The 20,017-nt window shown below is 37.9% G+C and overlaps 1 protein-coding gene across 1 annotated transcript in view; it reads left to right on the forward strand.

Annotated features, from left to right (window-relative positions):
* Positions 1–20,017, forward strand: part of igsf21a (immunoglobin superfamily, member 21a) — a 203,676-nt gene that overhangs the window by 129,326 nt on the left and 54,333 nt on the right. The window contains exon 4 of the mRNA XM_085354552.1: positions 1,281–1,399. Coding sequence (XP_085210678.1) covers positions 1,281–1,399 — 119 coding nt within the window. The remainder of the gene's footprint in view (positions 1–1,280; positions 1,400–20,017) is intronic.

A 20,017-nucleotide genomic window follows, 5' to 3' on the forward strand; every position in this document is an offset into this window, starting at 1 on the left:
ACGATATTCTCTACCATTTTCCTGGTTGCTACGACAATAACATATTCCATAACAGAAACACTTCCTGAAGGCCAAACTTTGGTTTTCATAGTTTATGTTGGGTGGAGCACTGACGCTCTGGGTTTCATTGCTCAAGGGCTGGGCTGCAGTCATCTCTGGACTCTGGATTAATTTTGATAGCAATTATACACGTGCATTAGGGCTGTTTGATATAACGATATATATCGGATGACGATATAAAAACGTCTATCGTTTCATTTTACGCTATCGCTTGTTTCGTGGTGTCGCAAAATAAACTGTTTACAGCAATACTTTTTCAGCATTTTGATGGTCACTGTAGTGGCTATATTAATTTCTTAAAGTTCTCTCTTTCTCTTATATTTAATATAACCACACTACTGACAGACAAGCGCCTGTTTTTATGCGTTGTTGTTAGCAACAACGACGGTAACACCATCGCGTGTCCGCTTGTTTATGTTCCACATAAACCTTTCACAATAAAGCTCAAGATCCTGTTGAGACTTTTCAAAATAAACTGAATCACGTGAAAGAGCAGATTATTTACGGATGAGAATTAAAAAAGAGCCGCCAGGTGCTAAAAAATAAACCTTAGACTCAAACGTTAGAACAGGCTTTTCCCCGCAGCACGCCGTGTAATAAATACTCACAAAGAAAACGGCGGCCTTCACAACTTATGTCTAGAAATGTATAGTTTCATGCATCTGTTAAAACACTGGACTCCAGCTACATGACGCGCAGCCGGAAACACTTTCCGCAAGTCGAGCTGCCCGAGATTCACAGAATTTACAGAAAAAAAAATTTTCACAAATTTTTGTGATTTATATCGTTATCGGGACGATAGAATTCTTATATCGGGATATAAGATTTTGGTCATATCGCACAGCCCTAACGTGCATCATGACTGAACCTTTACAAGGCTGTTCTGTTGACACTGATTGATACATTCAGTTTTTATGTGAAAGTGTCATGGTTTGCACATTTACCTGACAAGCAAGAGTGCCTTGGTTTAATCCCGAGAGGAGACACAGATCCCTTGGGGATTGTGTCAGGAAGGTGTAAAAATCTCCCAAATTAAACATGTGGCACTACCTGCTGTAGTGACCCCTAGTGAATGAGGGAGCAGCTGGAAGTAGCTTCTGTGAACACAAATAGTTATCTTCCCATGTATGTACTTGCTAATCTAATTGTTTTGTTGTCAGATGTTAGTACAAAAATTGAAACATGAGTATCAACTCACAGTGTAACCCTTTACTTTGCAGACTCCCAGAGGTCAGGATCTCAGACAACGGGCCTTATGAATGCCATGTGGGCATCTACGACCGGGCAACAAGGGAGAAAGTTGTCCTGGCTTCAGGGAATGTTTTTCTTACGGTTATGTGTGAGTATCATCATTTTAAAAGCACCAAAAGTCAATGTCTTTTTGGTTAAAATGGGATGCTCGGGTGGGACATGTATTGCATGGCGAGGGACTGTTCAAAGTCTGCAGGTCAGACAGAGAGAAAATACTGAAAAACTGGTTGTGCTGCTCGCCTGCAGGCAAGGGAGAAGCCTCTTGATCACTCAAAAGACTGAAGCTTCAATATGCGGTGCCATAGGGGGATGTTTAAAAAAATGATACAGAGATACTGTTTTCCTGTATGTCAGAAGAAATCTTTTTTACCCCAAAAAGAAACAAAAATATTAAACAAGTGTTTAAAATAATGCAAAGTAAGTATTGTTTGCAGCTCCATTTAGCTCAAATTTCTAGAAGTTAGATATAATTTTACTGTCTTTAAAAAAAGGAGTATCCATTTCATTTCTTTGATAATACAGTGAGACAATCTTTCTATTTCAACGTTTATTTCCTGAACTAACCTTAAGTTGTGTGCGAAAAATATTTGCACATGCCCATCATCCCTGATCTTTCCTTCATTTGCCCTAATTTGAAGGAAAACATGTAGCATACTCGATAAAAATGAATATTTACATAATCAGATTTTTTTTCTAACATGTGTGATCAGTTGTTTTGCACTTGGTATAATTTTGAGAATATCTGTTAGCACACTGCTGTGTGTCAGGGTTTTGTGGGATTTTCTTTTTTTAAATTTCAATTCAATTTTATTTATATAGCGCCAAATCACAACAAAAGTCGTCTCAAGGCGCTTTATATTGTACAGTAGATCGCACAATAATAGATACAGAGAAAAACCCAAAAATCATATGACCCCCTATGAGCAAGCACTTTGGCGACAGTGGGAAGGAAAAACTCCCTTTTAACAGGAAGAAACCTCCGTCAAAACCAGGCTCAGGGAGGGGCGGGGCGATCTGCTGCGACCGATTGGGGTGAGAGAAGGAAAACAGGATAAAGACATGCTGTGGAAGAGAGACAGAGATTAATAACAGATATGATTCGATGCAGAGAGGTCTATTAACACATAGTGAGTGAGAAAGGTGACTGGAAAGGAAAAACTCAATGCATCATGGGAGTCCCCCGGCAGCCTACGTCTATTGCAGCATAACTAAGGGAGGATTCAGGGTCACCTGATCCAGCCCTAACTATATGCTTTAGCAAAAAGGAAAGTTTTAAGCCTAATCTTAAAAGTAGAGATAGTGTCTGTCTCCCAAATCTAAACTGGAAGCTGGTTCCACAGAAGAGGGGCCTGAAAACTGAAGGCTCTCCCTCCCATTCTACTTTTAAATACTCTAGGAACAACAAGTAAGCCTGCAGTGCGAGAGCGAAGTGCTCTAATAGGGTGATATGGTACTACAAGGTCATTAAGATAAGATGGGGCCTGATTATTTTAGACCTTGTATGTGAGGAGCAGGATTTTGAATTCAATTCTGGATTTAAAAGGGAGTCAATGAAGGGAAGCCAAAACAGGAGAAATATGCTCTCTCTTTCTAGTACCTGTCAGTACTCTTCCTCCAGCATTTTGGATTAACTGAAGACTTTTCTGTGAGTTTTTAGGACTTCCTGATAATAATGAATTACAGTAGTCCAGCCTGGAAGTAATAAATGCATGAACTAGTTTTTCAGCGTCACTCTGAGACAGGATATTTCTAACTTTAGAGATGTTGTGCAAATGGAAGAAAGCAGTCTTACATATTTGTTTATATATGTGCGTTGAAGGACATGTCCTGGTTAAAAATGACTCCAAGGTTCCTCTCAGCGTTACTGGAGGCCAAGGTAATGCCATCCAGAGTAAGAATCTGGTTAGATACCATATTTCTAAGATTTTCAGGGCCGAGTACAATAACCTCAGTTTTATCTGAATTAAGAAGCAGAAAGTTAGCAGCCATCCAGGTCTTTATGTCCTAATGTGTGTTATCTGGCTTCATGGATAGATAGAGCTGGGTGTCATCTGCATAGCAGTGAAACTGTATACTATATCTTCTGATGATACTTCCTAAGGGAAGCATGTATAATGTAAACAGAATTGGTCCTAGCACTGAACCCTGTGGAACTCCATAATTAACCTCAGTGTGTGAAGAGGACTCTCCATTTACATGCACAAATTGGAGTCTATTAGATAGATATGATACAAACCACTGCAGTGCAGTACCTGTAATACCTACAGCATGTTCTAATCGCTCTAATAGGATATTATGGTCGACAGTATCGAATGCTGCACTGAGGTCTAGCAGGACAAGCACAGAGATGAGTCCACTGTCAGAGGCCATAAGAAGATCATTTGTAACCTTCACTAAAGCTGTTTCTGTGCTGTGATGAACTCTGAAACCTGACTGAAACTCTTCAAATAAGCCATTCCTCTGCAGATGATCTGTTAGCTGTTTGACAACTACCCTTTCAAGAATTTTTGATATGAAAGGAAGGTTGGAGATTGGCCTATAATTAGCTAAGACTGCTGGGTCTAGAAATGGCTTTTTGAGTAAAGGTTTAACTACAGCCAGCTTGAAGGCCTGTGGTACATAGCCGATTATTAGAGATGGGTTGATCATATTTAAGATCGAAGAATTAATTAATGGCAGGACTTCTTTGAGCAGTTTTGTAGGAATGGGGTCTAAAAGACACGTTGATGGTTTGGAGGAAGTAATTATTGAAGTTAACTCAGAAAGATCAATTGGAGAAAAAGAGTCTAACTTAACATCAATGGTACTAAGAGTAGCTGTAGATAATATTACATCTGTGGGATGATTACTGGTAATTTTTTCTCTAATGATAAAAATTTTATTTGTGAAGAAGTTCATGAAGTCATTACTAGTTAAGGTTAAAGGGATGGTTGGCTCAGTAGAGCTCTGACTTTTTGTCAGCCTGGCTACAGTGCTGAAGAGAAACCTGGGGTTGTTCTTATTTTCTTCAATCAGTGACGAATAGTAAGATGTTCTGGCTTTGCGGAGGGCTTTCTTATAAAGCATCCCACTATTTCTCCAGGCTAAATGATGATCCTCTAAATTTGTGACACGCCATTTCCTCTCCAGCTTACGAGTAATCTGCTTTAGGCTACGTGTTTGAGAATTATACCACGGAGTCAGGTACTTCTGATTTGAGGTCTTAATTTTCACACGAACTACAGTATCCAGAGTCGTACGTAGTGAGGAGGTAAAATTATTAACAAGATAGTCAACCTCTGTTGGAGTAGTATTCAGATAGCTGCTCTGCTCTATGTTGGTACAGGGCATTGAAGATGATAACAGTGGGTGGATTATATTCTTAAACTTAGTTACAGCGTTTTCAGAAAGACATCTACTGTGATAAAGTCTACTCTCCACCGCTGTGTAATCAATTATTGTAAATGTAAATGTTATCAGGAAATGATCAGACAGGAGAGGGTTTTCAGGAAACACTGTTAAATGTTCAGTTTCTATGCCATATGTTAAAACAAGATCTAGAGTGTGATTAAAGTGGTGGGTGGGTTCTTTTACATTTTGAGAGAAGCCAACTGAGTCTAATAACAGATTAAATGCCATGTTGAGGCTGTCATTTTTAGCATCTACATGGATGTTAAAATCACCCACAATAATTATTTTATCTGAGCTGAGCACTAAATCAGATAAAAAGTTTGAGAAATCAGAGAGAAACTCTGTGTAAGGCCCAGGTGGACGATAGACGATAACAAGTATTCTCTAAAACAAATCAAAAAGTTATGTTTATCTGTGGTGATTTTAATATTGACCTGTTGAATCCAAAAAAGCATAAAATGACCGACGAATTCCTAAACACTATGTACAGTTTGAGTTTACATCCTAAAATAACCAGGCCTAGCAGAATTACACCACATTGTGCCACCTTACTTGACAATATTTTCACTAACAATATGGAAAACAACATTGTGAGCGGAATATTAATTAATGACATCAGTGATCACCTACCAGTTTTTGCAGTTTATGACACTAATTATAAGAAAAATCAGCATGAAGAACAACTGAGATACAGACGTGTAAGGACAGAAGAAACTATGACTGCATTTAAGAACGATCTATTAAATCAGGACTGGGACAAGGTGTACAAAGAAGCTGATATTGATATTGCATATGGCATATTTTTAAGAATATTCATGGAGTTGTACGATAAAAACTGTCCAACAATAAAATACAACAGAAAGCACAAATATTCAGATAGACCATGGCTCACTAAGGGTTTACAAAATGCATGTAAAAAGAAAAATACACTCTATAGGGAATACCTAAAACAAAGAACAAAAGAAGCTGAAAATAAATATAAAAAATACAAAAATAAGTTGACCAATATTATACGTGTATGTAGAAAGGAGTATTATAGTAAAATATTGAACAACAATAAACATAATATGAAAGGAATATGGGATGTTTTAAACGGTATCATTAAAAATAATTCTGGACAACAAAGTTATCCACAATACTTTATCGATAATGGCAATATTATGGAAAACACTGCTGATAAGGTCAACAGCTTTAATCATTATTTTGTAAATATTGGACCAAAACTGGCAGAACAAATTCCTGAGTCACTCCCATCAGTAGACTGTAGTGAAAACCTGATTGATAGGAACCCTAACTCAATGTTCCTCACATCAGTGGAGGAAAAAGAAATAATTGACATTGTACACATGTGTAAATATAAAACATCCACTGATTGTAATGATATTGACATGAAAATCGTCAAGAAGGTCATTGAAGGAATTGTAGGACCTCTAACATATATTTGCAACTTATCATTTCAGACGGGAAAAGTGCCAAACAAAATGAAAATAGCTAAAGTTGTGCCGCTGTATAAAACCGGGGATAGACGCCACTTCACAAATTACAGGCCTGTTTCTTTACTACCACAATTCTCCAAAATCCTAGAAAACCTGTTTAATAAACGATTAGACAAATTCTTAGATAAATATAAATTACTCTCTGACAGTCAATATGGATTCAGATCAAAAAGATCAACATCTCTGGCATTAATCGAATCAATTGAGGAGATTACGAATGCTATAGATCAGAAACAGTATGCAGCTGGAGTATTTCTGGATCTCAAGAAAGCATTCGACACAATCAATCATGACATATTAATTAATAAACTGGAACGGTATGGGATTAGGGGGGTTGTACTGCAATGGGTGAAAAATTATTTAAGAGACCGGAAACAATTTGTGAAGCTGGGTGTCCATTCCTCATCATGCTTGGACATTGCTTGTGGTGTTCCACAAGGCTCTGTACTGGGTCCAAAATTATTTATTATTTATATAAATGATATTTGTAAGGCATCTGATATATTAAAATTAGTATTATTTGCAGATGACACAAATATTTTTTGTTCTGGGGGGAATCTAAAGGAGCTGCTGGATACAATTACTTCAGAAATGTGCAAAATTAAAAAATGGTTTAACAGGAACAAACTATCGCTAAATCTAAGTAAAACTAAAATTATCTTATTTGGGAATTCCCTTAGAAATGCACAAGTGCAGATTCATGTAGATGGTGTGGAAATTGAAAGAGTACTTGAACATAAGTTTCTTGGTGTGATTATAGATGATAAATTAAACTGGAAGTCTCATATAAATCATATACATAACAAAATTTCAAGAAGTGTTTCAATCTTGAGTAAAGTAAAACACATTCTGGACCACAAATCACTCCACATTCTCTATTGTTCCCTGATTGCACCGTATTTGAATTACTGTGCAGAGGTTTGGGGCAATACTTACAAATGTTCGCTATCATCAATCTTTATATTACAAAAAAGGGCCATAAGGATAATCCATAAAACTGGTTACAGAGATCATACAAATCCACTATTCTTAAAATCAAAAATTCTAAAATTCACAGATCTGGTTCATTTTCTCACAGCACAAATTATATATAAAGCAATAAATAACCTGCTTCCTGACAATATTCTAAAACTGTTTTCTAAAAGGGAACGGGGATACAATTTGAGGGGGGAATTAAATTTAAAACATCCTCGTATCCGTACAACATTAAAAAGTTTTTGCATCTCTGTGTGTGGAGTGAAGCTGTGGAACAGACTAAGTAAAGATATGAAGCAATGTCCAAGCATGGCGCAGTTTAAAAAGCGGTTTAAGGATATGGTTTTTACAGGGTACAGGGAAAAGGTAGAGATTTGATAGGGTGTTCTTGTCTAATATTTTCATGTGTGTGCGCATGCACGGGTTTGTTGGTATGGGTATATATGTATGTGTATATGTATGTATGTATATATATATATGTATGTGTATATATATGTATATATATATGTATATATATGTGTATGTGTATATATATATATATATATATATGTGTGTGTATGTATGTGTGTATATATATGTATATATATATATATGTGTATGTGTGTGTATGTATGTGTGTATGTATGTATATATATATATATTAAATATATATAAAATTGTAGGTTGTGTATCCTTCAGGTGTTAATGGGGTTATTGAAAATGTGTATATGTGCGTATGTGTGTATATACGTAGGTATGGATAGATAGAAACATATATGTGTATATATTAAAAAAAAAAAAAAATTACACATAACATATAATGTAATTACAAGGAGGTATTTCTGTAGTCTATTGATACTAGATAGTGGAAAAGGGGTGGGATTAAATAAGCTTATGCTTCTTCCTGCTCCTTTTTGAACATGGACGTTATTTGGAGTTGTGGTTGCTCGTTTTCCTTTTGTTTGCTTTGTTCATTTGTCTCTTTTAATTCTATTTTTTTTTTTTTATACTTTTTCAACATGTTCAAAATAAAGATTCAATCAATCAATCAAGTAAGACTGGTTTCTGAGTTTTACAGCTGGGGTGGACAAGGTTAAGCATCAGGCTTTCAAATGAATTAAAAGTCTGTCTTGGTCTTTCGTTAATTAATATGACACACTAAATGACACACTAATCAGATGGATGTTGGCTCAGAGAGAAAACAATGGGAGTAGAGGCGGCAAGTGAATTATTTACCCTCACTCAATGAATACCAAAGATATCTTACAAAGAGGTGATTTTTATAGGTTGATGCAGTATTATTTTTTCTTGTTTAAGGATGTATTTTTTTTTCATTGTCTTAATGACATCAAGAATAGTTAAACATGTTCCCTGTATTCTTGTGGAGGGATAGGTCCTTGGGCTATGGAGGAATTGATTAAATTTCATTAATGATCGTTATCTTGAATTTCTGCCATCAGACGTTTATTGCTTCCTTCAAATATGAAGTTAAAAGAAATTTGGTTCCTGAGGGTGTGTTAGCAAGGATCATAAAATTGATCCAACTAACAATTCAAGTTGATAGGAAGACATCTTTCTACTATAAAAGCAACTGTTCAGAAGTCTTACCAATTTTCAATAAAGCACCTATTTTGATTTGATCTTTGATTTTTTATATTTATTTTTATCAAACATGTTCATTTAATTCACATGAATATTTGTTTTCTTCCATTTACCTTTTTATATTGTTGCCTCTTTGTTTCAATCACTAGAGGAGGTTTTGTGGTTTTGTGCCTGTAACCTATTGCTCAGCCTGTGCTGTAATTCTTGTATTTAAGTCCCTCTTACAACAGCTGCTTTGCTTGCCTCTGATGTATCAATTCCAGAGCAAAGACATGCTGTTCTCCATGTGGTCCTGTGGCTAATTAGCAATTGTAAAATTTTTCAGTGGAACACCAGAGAGGGACAGCATTTGACAACCTTACTCCAGTATTAAGATTTTTTTCTTTTGCCCCCAGGAACTGGTGATGTTTTCTTTTTCTTTTCATTTTAGTTCTTTTAACATATATATTTAAACTAAGCCTGTGACCCTTTTATTTTCTTTTTGGTAAGCGATCGGATAATTCTGTGTAGAGAAAGACTTTATCAATGAGAGAGGATTTGCTCAGTTAACTCTTTTGTGTTTCACTCTTGGATTGAAAGAAGAAAATGATGTGGTTGTCGGACGGCTGGAGCCCCCTTACTCAGCTGGGTCTTAAATCACCACTCCACTAGAAAGGAAGAAGAATGGCCCCTGGCATTGTAGCTAATTGCCGTCTAAACTGAAACAGAATTATTCATAACCTATTAGTGTGTCAAGTTCAATGGGAAGTAAAGAAAAAAGCAGAGAGGCAAAAGAAAGAAAATGAGAAAGAAAAAAGTCAATTAATAGGAAGCGGTACATGGTGAGTATTTTAATTTTTAAAAGGGCTTCATAAATAAGAATTATCATTTTAATGCATCTGCTGCCAAGAATTCAATCAATGAGTTTTAAAAGGCTAAACCCTGAACTCTTGACACTCACACTGCTGTCCTTCAATTTCTTGCAAGTTTGAGAAGTCTTTTTCCTGCACTCCTATGCTGTGAGGGATATCGCTTCCAGTAGATATTGGCCATAGTGTTAAAGACCAAATTGACTCAAACTGTAAGCAGTCATGTATTACAGTTAGAGTTGTACCAGTTGCAGTTATTTTGACTGATTCGAGTTTTTAGGAAACTCTGATCAGTTGATTTGGGTTTTAATCAGTCTAGGTGTACACTGCCTCTCATCCCATGACAGCAAGCATAGGCTCCAGCACCCTGTAACCCAGAACTGGAAAAGCAGTTAAGAGAATAGATGAATGGATAAAATCCGCATTACACTGCTTTGTGTATACATTCAACAAAATGTAAAGGAAGTAAGTGGAACTTACAGTCTCTTTTGTAAGAAGTGATAGCTAGGCCGCAAAGGTCAATGGTTGCAATAATTAACACCAGTTTCAGCTTCAAATGACAAAAATGATAGTATTGTTGCATATAACTCTGGTCCTGTAACAGGTGAACAGCATTGGATTTATTCAAATGCAAGTACCACTGATGCCTTCATAGTTAAAATACAGTGGTCCCTTGTTTATTGCGGGAGTTACATTCTAAAAATAAACCACGATACGTGAAGTCCGCGAAACAGCCAACTTTATTTTTTACCATTATTATAACCCCTCACTACACACTGTTTACACTTTTCTCAGACAGGCATAAACATTTTCACACTTTTCTCTCTTGTTTAAACACTGTCAAAGCTCTCAATAGAATGAAACCAAAGGCACCTGCAGGTGCTTTTGACGGTGCAAAATGTTTTGTCGACATTGTTGTGTTCGTTGGGGAGAAAACTTACAAACATACAGTACAGCACTTCAGCGTCACACTGCTAGCAATCAAAGATTTATGTAAATTTCGCAAGCTGGACGCATTCTGTACTGTACAGGAGACACAACACGAGATTGACTGACAATGGTCCACAGCCAATCAGGATGCAGAACACAATGCGCTGTTAAAAATAAATAAGTGCAAAATTGCACAAAAACAATCCGCGAAACAGCGAGGACACGAAAGGTGACCCGCTTTATAGCGAGGGATCACTGTACACATTTTGAACCACCAGTCAAAACAATAAGGCCTTTTCTCTTTAATTTTTTATACCTTTTTCATGTCCCGTTCTATGTAGAATAATTTGTCTGGTAGATTTGTATAAAGCAACGACGAAAGCCAGAATGGGAGACATTTTGGTGCATAAATTATAACATGTTATTCACATGTAATGAATTCATTATAGTGTGATTTTAAAACTTCACAGGACACACTTGTTTCCAGGCAGAAAAATTGATGTTTCATTCTGAGAGCAGTGACATATCCATTGCTGTAAAGCTAAGGTCATAATTTAAGGCTTTGGTGGGTGAAAAAAAAAAATCTCTTTCCCCAATGGTAAAAATCCGGTCATTATTTGTTATTACCCAAAGTGATTTCTATGCGACATTCCAAAGATTACAGGGAAAGGGTATTTGTCTCATAATAACACATCCTGACCTTGGAAAGCTTGCTCCTAGTTGATCTGTGCATGTTGCTCAAAGCAATTAGCTTTTTGTGGTGCTGTGTGTTTGAGACAATGGTTTGGTAACGTGTGACATCTCCACAACATCATGTCATGTAATTTTAGAAATATTTTCGATTAATATTTAGGATGAATAAGATGTATTTGTAATCCGTGGATACAGGGATGAAGGTGTAGAGGGACTGATTACCTTCTCTTCCCATATAACTGGGATTTGCTTCAGTAATAGACATCTAACTTTAATTAAACACTGTGTATATTTAGGTGCTCATTTATAAATTCATGGGTGGGATTAATGGTGCACAAGCCAAGCCCTTGGACAGCAATGCCTGCAGACACAGCAGTTCAGTGCACAAGTAAGAAGAGTTTAGTGGCTGTGTGTGAATGCTTGCATGCCAGTTTGTGTGTTTATGCTTGGAGAAGCTTGTTTGGGTGGCAGGGTTTGATGGATTGTTAGTGAGCAATTGTTTCCTCTGTGTCCTGGATGTTTTGGGAAAATGAGGCAAACATCTTGGCCAGAATCGACACAAAGTGACAGTGTCCTAATTCTCCTCCCTCAGAAAGAATGCCAATTTTGTCAGACTTATCACTTGCACTCTGAAGTGTTTGCTATGTCGTCTTTTAGCACGCCTCAGGTCATCATAGGGGATTGTTTGAGAGTCCTTGATATGATTCTCCTCTACTCTCTCATTTATCCTCTGTGTCACGTTCCTGCTCATCACACTTAATGTTCTGCAGAGGGGTGTCACCACCAGAACATATTCAACTGATTCCATACAAAAGTGTTATATGCAAAAAACGATATGATCTTTGCCTTTTTGGCTACAATCTTATGTCAACATTATATCCATATTTTTCAGGAATTTGTGGAATCAGAGTTTTCAATCTAAAGATTTTTGTCAATGAAAAGGAATTTTCCACCATTTTTTTCTGTCACTTTGTGTCAAAAATTGTTCTTTTGCAATAATGGTGCTGCAGAGATACGCACAAGATGTCCTTTGACATTGGTGTCTTGACACTTATTCCTTGATGCTAAGCAATAATGGTACTCTTGTAAAGAGCTGCAAAGTATAAACAATGAAGTAAGAGGGTTTGCAGCACAGCCAGAATCAAGGTTCATATTTTGTTTTCTCTCACAGATTAGTGTTGGTGTTTTCTCTCTGTTTGCTTTCACTTGGTGGTTAGGTTTATGTTACTTTATGCTGCTTCTTTTTTCAGGCATCAAAAACTAGCTTATTGGGTTTGGTAACTAAAAATTACTTGTTTAAGTTTAAGAATGAAATATGGTCTTGGTTAAAATAATCCCCTTTACTGTATTAAACCTGGGCCCTGTTTCAGGAAGCCGGTTTAGAAAACTCAGAGTGAAAAACGATACGCAGGGTTGAGTAACCCCGAACTGTCCAACTCGGAATATTCGGTTTCAGAAAGGCTGATAACAATTAGTTCAGTCAACGCGGAGTTGCTTTAACCCCAAGTGAAGCGCGCGGACGAGGATACATAAAGCCCTGATCAGTGGAGCACAGATTAAGCGAGTCACCATGGAGACGGAGGGAAAGAAGGCGCGGTCAATGTATTTTACAGCGCTTGAGGCCGAAATTCTGATGGCAGCATATGCCGATAACATGCAAATTCCGCGGAAAAAAGTAACACAGCAACAGCTGCAAAAGAAAGTGAGCATGCATGGCAAAACATAGCCGACAGAGTCAATGCGTGAGTGTTAATTTAAACATTGATCTAGGGATTTCCACCCATTTAACACGTTATTTTATCATATGTTATTTTATCATATGTTATTTTATTTGTTATTTTATACATTTTATTTTGTGACGTGATGTGAGCGCAGGTGCAACCCAACAGGCCCCAAACGTTCCTGGCAGCAAGTAAAAATGAAATATAAAAATATAGTCCAAACAGGTAAGGTGTAATTGTATTATGAGCCATAGTGCTTGGTCTGTTTGTCCGATGTAAATCAATTGCAGTTAGAGGCTACATTAATTTTCTGTCTGTAAGCACTTATTGAAATTATCTGAGCACATTACAAGTACATATTTGCTTACTCTGTATGCTCAAATGTGACCCGTTATAGCCGACAGAAAAAAAGCGGAGGCCCGAAAAACAGGTGGGGGTCCTCCACCACCACCACTCACAGAGGCTGAGCAGTTGGCCCTCAGCCAAAACAGTGGGCGCCCTGTGGCCGAAGGCATCTCTGCGGGGACATCCTCTGAGTCAATAACCCCGCAAGACACAAGTGCCTACATAGGGGGTAAATTCAAAATAATACATGATGTGCATACATCCTTTCTTCACAGTCACCTTTGCAGTGCTACTCATTCATTTGATAAACTCTTTACCATAATGGATTATTTTGTAGTGAAGTTATTTTCCTACTGATTTTGCCTTCCCTCAGTCTTGGTTGTCTTTGAGAGCATAATGACAATGACGTGTAAGGTGATTGGTATGTTTGTTAATTGCCATTTGGTCCCTTGTAAGTTATAAGTGACCTGTATAAACCTCATATTCTATCAGTTGATGGTGATGGTGTACTGCATCTGGTGCAGCCTCCTGTTGAGCCAGACCAACATGCAGTTGTGAGTAATACTCCACAGATTATATGAGTTTACAGTAGAACAGCAATGTTGTTTATTTCTTTACTACAGGAAAATAATGAAGAAACATTGACAGCTGTTACAGAGGAGGAAGCAACAGAGACACTTTATGAGGTTTACATCTTTTAATACTTTGTGTACAGGAAACACAGGTGACCAGTAAAGCCAGTTGAACAAAAAATCTGTTTATTCTTCTTTCAACATGTTGAGGTGATGGGTCAAAAGAAATGATTGTGACATATGGTGTCTCTGACTGCTCTTCCATCTTGTATGTCCGTGGGAGGGTCAGGATGTTCATGGTTTGGATCACTGCTGTTTGGTTCAGAAGGACAGTGTTCTCCTCTAATTGTGGCAATGTTGTGAAGAATCACACATGCCACAATAATGTCACATGCCCTTTCTGGGGTGACCCTGAGTCTTTGCAGGCACTGGAACCGGGCCTTAAGCATTCCGATAGTCATTTCAACTCTGGCTCTTGTCCTGCAATTAGCCAGATTATATCGCTGCTGTGGGCCCGGTTCAGGGTCAGAGTAAGGGGTAAGCAAATAGGGTAAACATGGATACCCCCTATCACCAAGCAAGTAGCCAGTGAACTCTCCTAAGACAGAAGGATACACTTCAGTTCAAATGTCCCTGAAGCAATTGGTCTTTATATATTTTAAAGTATTTTCAACTCACCATGTCCAAATTTTGTGCTCAGTGTACATTCACGGAATATTTGTGAGTCATGGACAGAGCCTGGCCACTTGGCTTCCACATTTGTGATAATGTTGGCAGCATCACATATGATCTTCACAGTGCAGAGAACACAAATTAGCATCCATTACTATAATGAAATAATTTGTTAGTTTGAAATGCTACAGGGAACTATGTACCTGTACATTAATGCTGTGGAAAGACTTCCTGTTCACATAGTCTCCTTCATTTACTGAAGGAGCAATGATTGGAATGTGAGTACCATCTATACAGCCAATCACGCCTGGGAACCCTGAAAATAAATGTAAAATTTAAGTAGTAGTTCAAGTATCACCACATCATGAATTAAGTTTTGGTCATCCTGATACCTGCAATTTTGTGGCATCCCTCTTTGATGAATCTTGTGGGTCTGTGACCGGGGAACACCACAAACGAGTGCAGGAGACGTTTCAGTGCAACTGTAACATTCCTGACTGCCCGACAGACGGTAGCCTTGGAAACGTGCTCAGCTTCACCAATATTATACAGAAAGCTCCCGTTTGCAAGAAACCGAAGTGCAATACAAATAATATGTACAGAACTGAGAGCATGTCCGCGATGTGTCACATGCGTAATATATGGCCTGAGGATGTTATCCAAATAAGTTATAGATTGTGCTGAGAAACGGTAACGTTCGCACAGACAATCATCAGGATATGATAAAATGTCCAAACGCGCTCTGATCACTCTCTCCCGGCGGAGAGCTCTGCGGAGAATTTGGGCTTCACGATCTACTGGCTCTTCAAGGAAGGGACACGCCATGTCTGACACTTCCTACTGTCAGGTTTCCGACAAAGAGGCGGAGACAGTCAGGGTTAGTTGTAGTAAACCTGCTAGGGGGCAGGTTAGCTTCACGGCGTGTGTCGTCATAGTGACTCACTCAGGCTTCAGCTGAACTCGCTTTGTGAAACCGAAAACCCAGAGTTTTCGTTAACTCAGGGTATACTTACTCAGTTTTTCCACTAAACCGGCTTCCTGAAACAGGGCCCTGAACATTGTCCTTATCCAGTGAGTCTCAGCATATTGGCTATAGGTCCTTTATCGGCATTTGTATGCGATGGGTTTGGAGTGAGTCCTGTCTCAGTAAATTCCATAAAAGACTTTGTATCACAACATTGATGTTAAACAACACCCTGTCCATGTCAGTGACATGCCAGCAACTTCAACAAACAGCAAATTCAATTCAGTTTTATTTATGTAGCACCAAATCACAAAAACATTTACCTTAGAGTCCTTTATATTGTAAGATAAAGACCTTTTAATAATATAGAGAAAACAGAAAAGCTCAACAATCAGATCCCCTATGAGCAAGCGCTCTGGAGACAGTGGACAGGAAAAACTCCCTTTTAACAGGAAGAAACCTCCAGCAGAACCAGGGACAGAGAGGGGCAGCCATTGGTTGGGGGTGAGGAGAAGAAAACATGACAATATGTGAGGATAAACAGACTGTAATTTTAGTTTCCTTTTAAACTGCTCTTTGATTAGACTTAAGCAGCATTGTTACTTGGTTTGGTGTAAGAAAAGATCAAAATTTGATTTAAATGGACTATTTCACAATGCTCACCACCAGTGTTGGTCAAGTTACTTGAAAAAAGTAATCAGTAACTAATTACTGATTACTTCCCCCAAAAAGTAATCCCGTTACTTTACTGATTACTTCTTTTCAAAAGTAATTAATTACTTAGTTACTTAGTTACTTTTTAAAAACACGATTTACAACCTGAATAGGTGATAAATCGATAGACCTTTCAGCCCAATTCTACTTTTTCTACATAACCTGTCATACAAAATGTAATCAAATGGAAAAATCCCTTTTTAAAACTTGTTTTATTTGTTTTAATCTTTTAACTTTATGCATCAAGCAAAAATGTAATTATATGCAACATTCTCTGACTGGAAGAGATTTGTTTAATATTTAAACCTATTTTCTGCACATTCCAGCACATAAACTATATATATATTTTTTTTTTTTCGTGTTTATACTCACTCTTTCAAATAGATGCAAGAAAACACAGCAAAAAAGAAATAAAGTCAAAAACTAGCGGTCCTTTTGCTCTATGTTCACCTGTAAAGCAGGAGTAGGGTAGGCGGAGGTTTACCCTGGTACAGGTGTGCCGCGGCGGTCAGTGGAAGAATCCGCGAGTTTCTCTGTGAATTTCCCATTACGTCGTAGCGCACTCGGTGCTTGCTTGGAAGTTTAGGGGGGTTTTTTCGCTGTAAAAATAAGTTTTCTTCCCACGCACAACGGACACTAATGTTTTTGTCACTTTTTATGGAACCAAACTTAAAGTAAGGTCAGTACTTCCACGCTTTAAACACTGCATGCTCATACTAGGTCTCTCTTGGAAATTAGATTTTTAATCTCAATGAGATTTTTTACCTGGATAAATAAAGGATTAATAATACTCTCCAGCACTCGATATATGAGCCACTGTTGATCCGCACACAGCTGTTGTCACGAACGTCGCACTTGCTTACGTCACTGTCATGAGACATTCTTGCAAAAAATCACGGTTTTAGTAATGCAGTAACGCAGCGTTCCTATGGGTAAGTAACGGTAATCTAATTACCGTTTTTGCAATAGTAATCCCTTACTTTACTCGTTACTTGAAAAAAGTAATCGGATTACAGTAACGCGTTACAAGTAACGCGTTACTGCCCATCTCTGCTCACCACAATGTTAAATGTTAAAATGCTCTGCTTAATAGGTTGCTAGGATGATATTTCTGATCTGAGGACATGTGGAAAAGATATATCTATGAAACATACTTCCACTTGAAATTTACTTCTTTCAAAGTTTTGCTGACTGACAAGAAAAAAAGACGCATATCTCACTATGAGGAAACGCTGCAATAAACATTAGACTATCCTTTGAGGAGTGTTTTTTCCGCTTCTCTAACTTGAGCAGCTTATAGAGCCAATATAATATGTTGGCTTGGAGCCCACTGTACTAAAAAAAAGAAGAAGAATTAAATGAATTCAGTTGAATTATTAAATGTCTGCCTTTGTGAAAACCCTGTGGTAATAAATGAGGCAAAAGTAAACAACCCATGGGCTTCCTCAATGATTCTTTCAACCCAACATTGAACTGACAGTCTGTGTGTCACTAATTCAAAGTAAAGGAATTTCTCTCTGATTTTTTTTTTTGGGGGGGGGGGCTCCCTTCCATACTCAGTTTTGTCAGAAAATATCCCCTTTACGCATTTTTGCTTTTTTCAAAACGCACTCAAACATGAAATCTTTTATTAACAGAGAAGCAGGGTTTTTAACCTTCATTGGTAAAACAGTGAAATATTTTGCTCCAATCTTGCTACTAATGAGCTTCAACTGGGTTGCGGCATAATCTTGAAATCACATTTGGAGCCATACTGTATCTCATTTGAGGCCACATTAACAACAAGCCATTTTTACCCTCTAGCTCATTCAGTGCCTCATTCAGTTGACATTCACCAGGCACTCATCAGCAGGGCGGCCAACGCATGCCAAGGCTGAAGCCTCATGAGTAAGCCTGTTTTCATACCAAGAGATTTCACACAACAAACAAAAAACAAGCATCTGATGCTTGCGTCATATCATCTGCTTATATTCTGTCCACTAAAAGACTTTAGGATGCAATATTTGGCCTGACATAGTCTGCATGAGCTATCATGACACACCGTCTAGCTGTTTTCACAGATGCACTTAGAAGTTTAAACTTAAACGTGGAGAATACAAATGTTTGTTGCATTTGGTTCTAACATTAAACATTCTTTAATCCATGTGCAGTAATAGTCTAGTAAATTCTCACTCAGGGAGTGGGAACTGCACTCTATGCAGGCAACTCCCTCTGCTTTACTAAACGTGAACAGAATTGCAAACAAGTCTGAAGCAGGTTATTTCCCGCTATGTGCAGTTAAAAAGGGCAACTTCGTACAATATACCAACACAGTTCTCCAACATTTTAAGGAGTTTATGTGTAAAAAGAGCTGATGTAAGCCAGTTATGTGCACTGATTAAGTTTCTTTTGCCTTTGTATGCATAAAACTATAAAGCAGCAAAAGTAGAGGTAGCAGTAAAGAATCCTTTGAGATCTGATGGGCAAAAAGTATCTAAAAACTTACATCATAGGAAGTGCTATGATATTTCAAACACTAAGCTCTGCTAAAGACATGGATGGATAAATATGATAACATTTTCCCATTTTATACTGTAATTATTTTCTCAAATACAAAGTCATATGCTTGATGTGGTTACAGATTTTAATAGTAAATGATGTTATCTATTGTCACAAGAAAGGATTCCAGGATTCAGTTATCTTTTTGGGAGCACTCAGTTTTTTAATCTTTTGACTCATTCCATCCATCATTAACTGCTAGCTTAGTTTTAGTTGAATGCGGTGCACTAGGATTAGTTTGCAGATCATTGGCAAAGACAGGCAGAGTGTCTAGGAAAGGGAAAAAATATTGAGGAAAGTATAATAGCATTATTATCCAGCCAAAGCATTTCTGTGCTGCGCATCAGTCCTATGTTCCCTATATTAAATAGTGCTAAAACACAAAAGTGTGGTTTTTTTTTCAACTGCATTATTTTAGGGTATCTATTTTCATCTCCCTTGTACACACTTAATAGCATGAGACCTTGCAGGCAAAAGTTTTGCTTCTCATTTTGAATTTAGCCTGTCCTGAGTAGACCCTGCGTGACTGTAGGTTAGCACTGTTAAAGAGCCAAAACTTGGGCTGTGTCGAGTACATTTTGCCGTAAACAAATACCATTTTCCTCCATGTGACATCAAGGGATGTTTATTAAACCCCAGAAGGCACAGTGTCTTCTGCCTGTAAAGCATTAATCATTTCTGCATGCACCTCTATATATAATCCGAGCCATGGCGGAGCAGCTGTGGAGGACATCATGCAAAGATTGTTCTACTATATTAACACTAGAGAGTGAAACATCACTTAAAGTAAGCGAGTTGAATAAAATAATGGTCAAGTCAAGGTTGTAGACTTGTCGGTTGCATTGAGACAGTGTTTTAGACAAGAGGAAGCTTTCAGCAAATCAGCATTTTTTTTTCAAAGCACCATGCCATAATGCAGAAGTATACATCTTCAAATGGCTCCAAAAGTCTTTAAACCATCACTTCAGAATAACCTTGTGAAGTCTTTCATGATGCAGCCCTTTCTTGTTTTCTTGGGTAGCACTCCTACCTTTATCCTAGGACATGTATGCCTGATACTGAACACGGTGCCTCCCCAGTGTCTCCTTGTGGTTCTCTGAATGCTGTGAAGTGTAAGCTTCATTCCTTGTGGTGCGTCTCCCTCATTCCCTTCACTCCCTCTCACTAAGGATGTCTTCATCACTTGCTGCGCTCTGCTCCCCACCTAGGTCCCATCTTTTGAGCATGGATGACAGAGTAGGCGACAGAGGAGAAACAGCTTCGCCTC

The sequence above is a fragment of the Diplotaxodon limnothrissa genome, linkage group LG5 (assembly GCF_057381915.1).
Source record: "Diplotaxodon limnothrissa isolate DT_005_m linkage group LG5, D_limnothrissa_male_GT1.1, whole genome shotgun sequence".
Taxonomy (NCBI): domain Eukaryota; kingdom Metazoa; phylum Chordata; class Actinopteri; order Cichliformes; family Cichlidae; genus Diplotaxodon; species Diplotaxodon limnothrissa.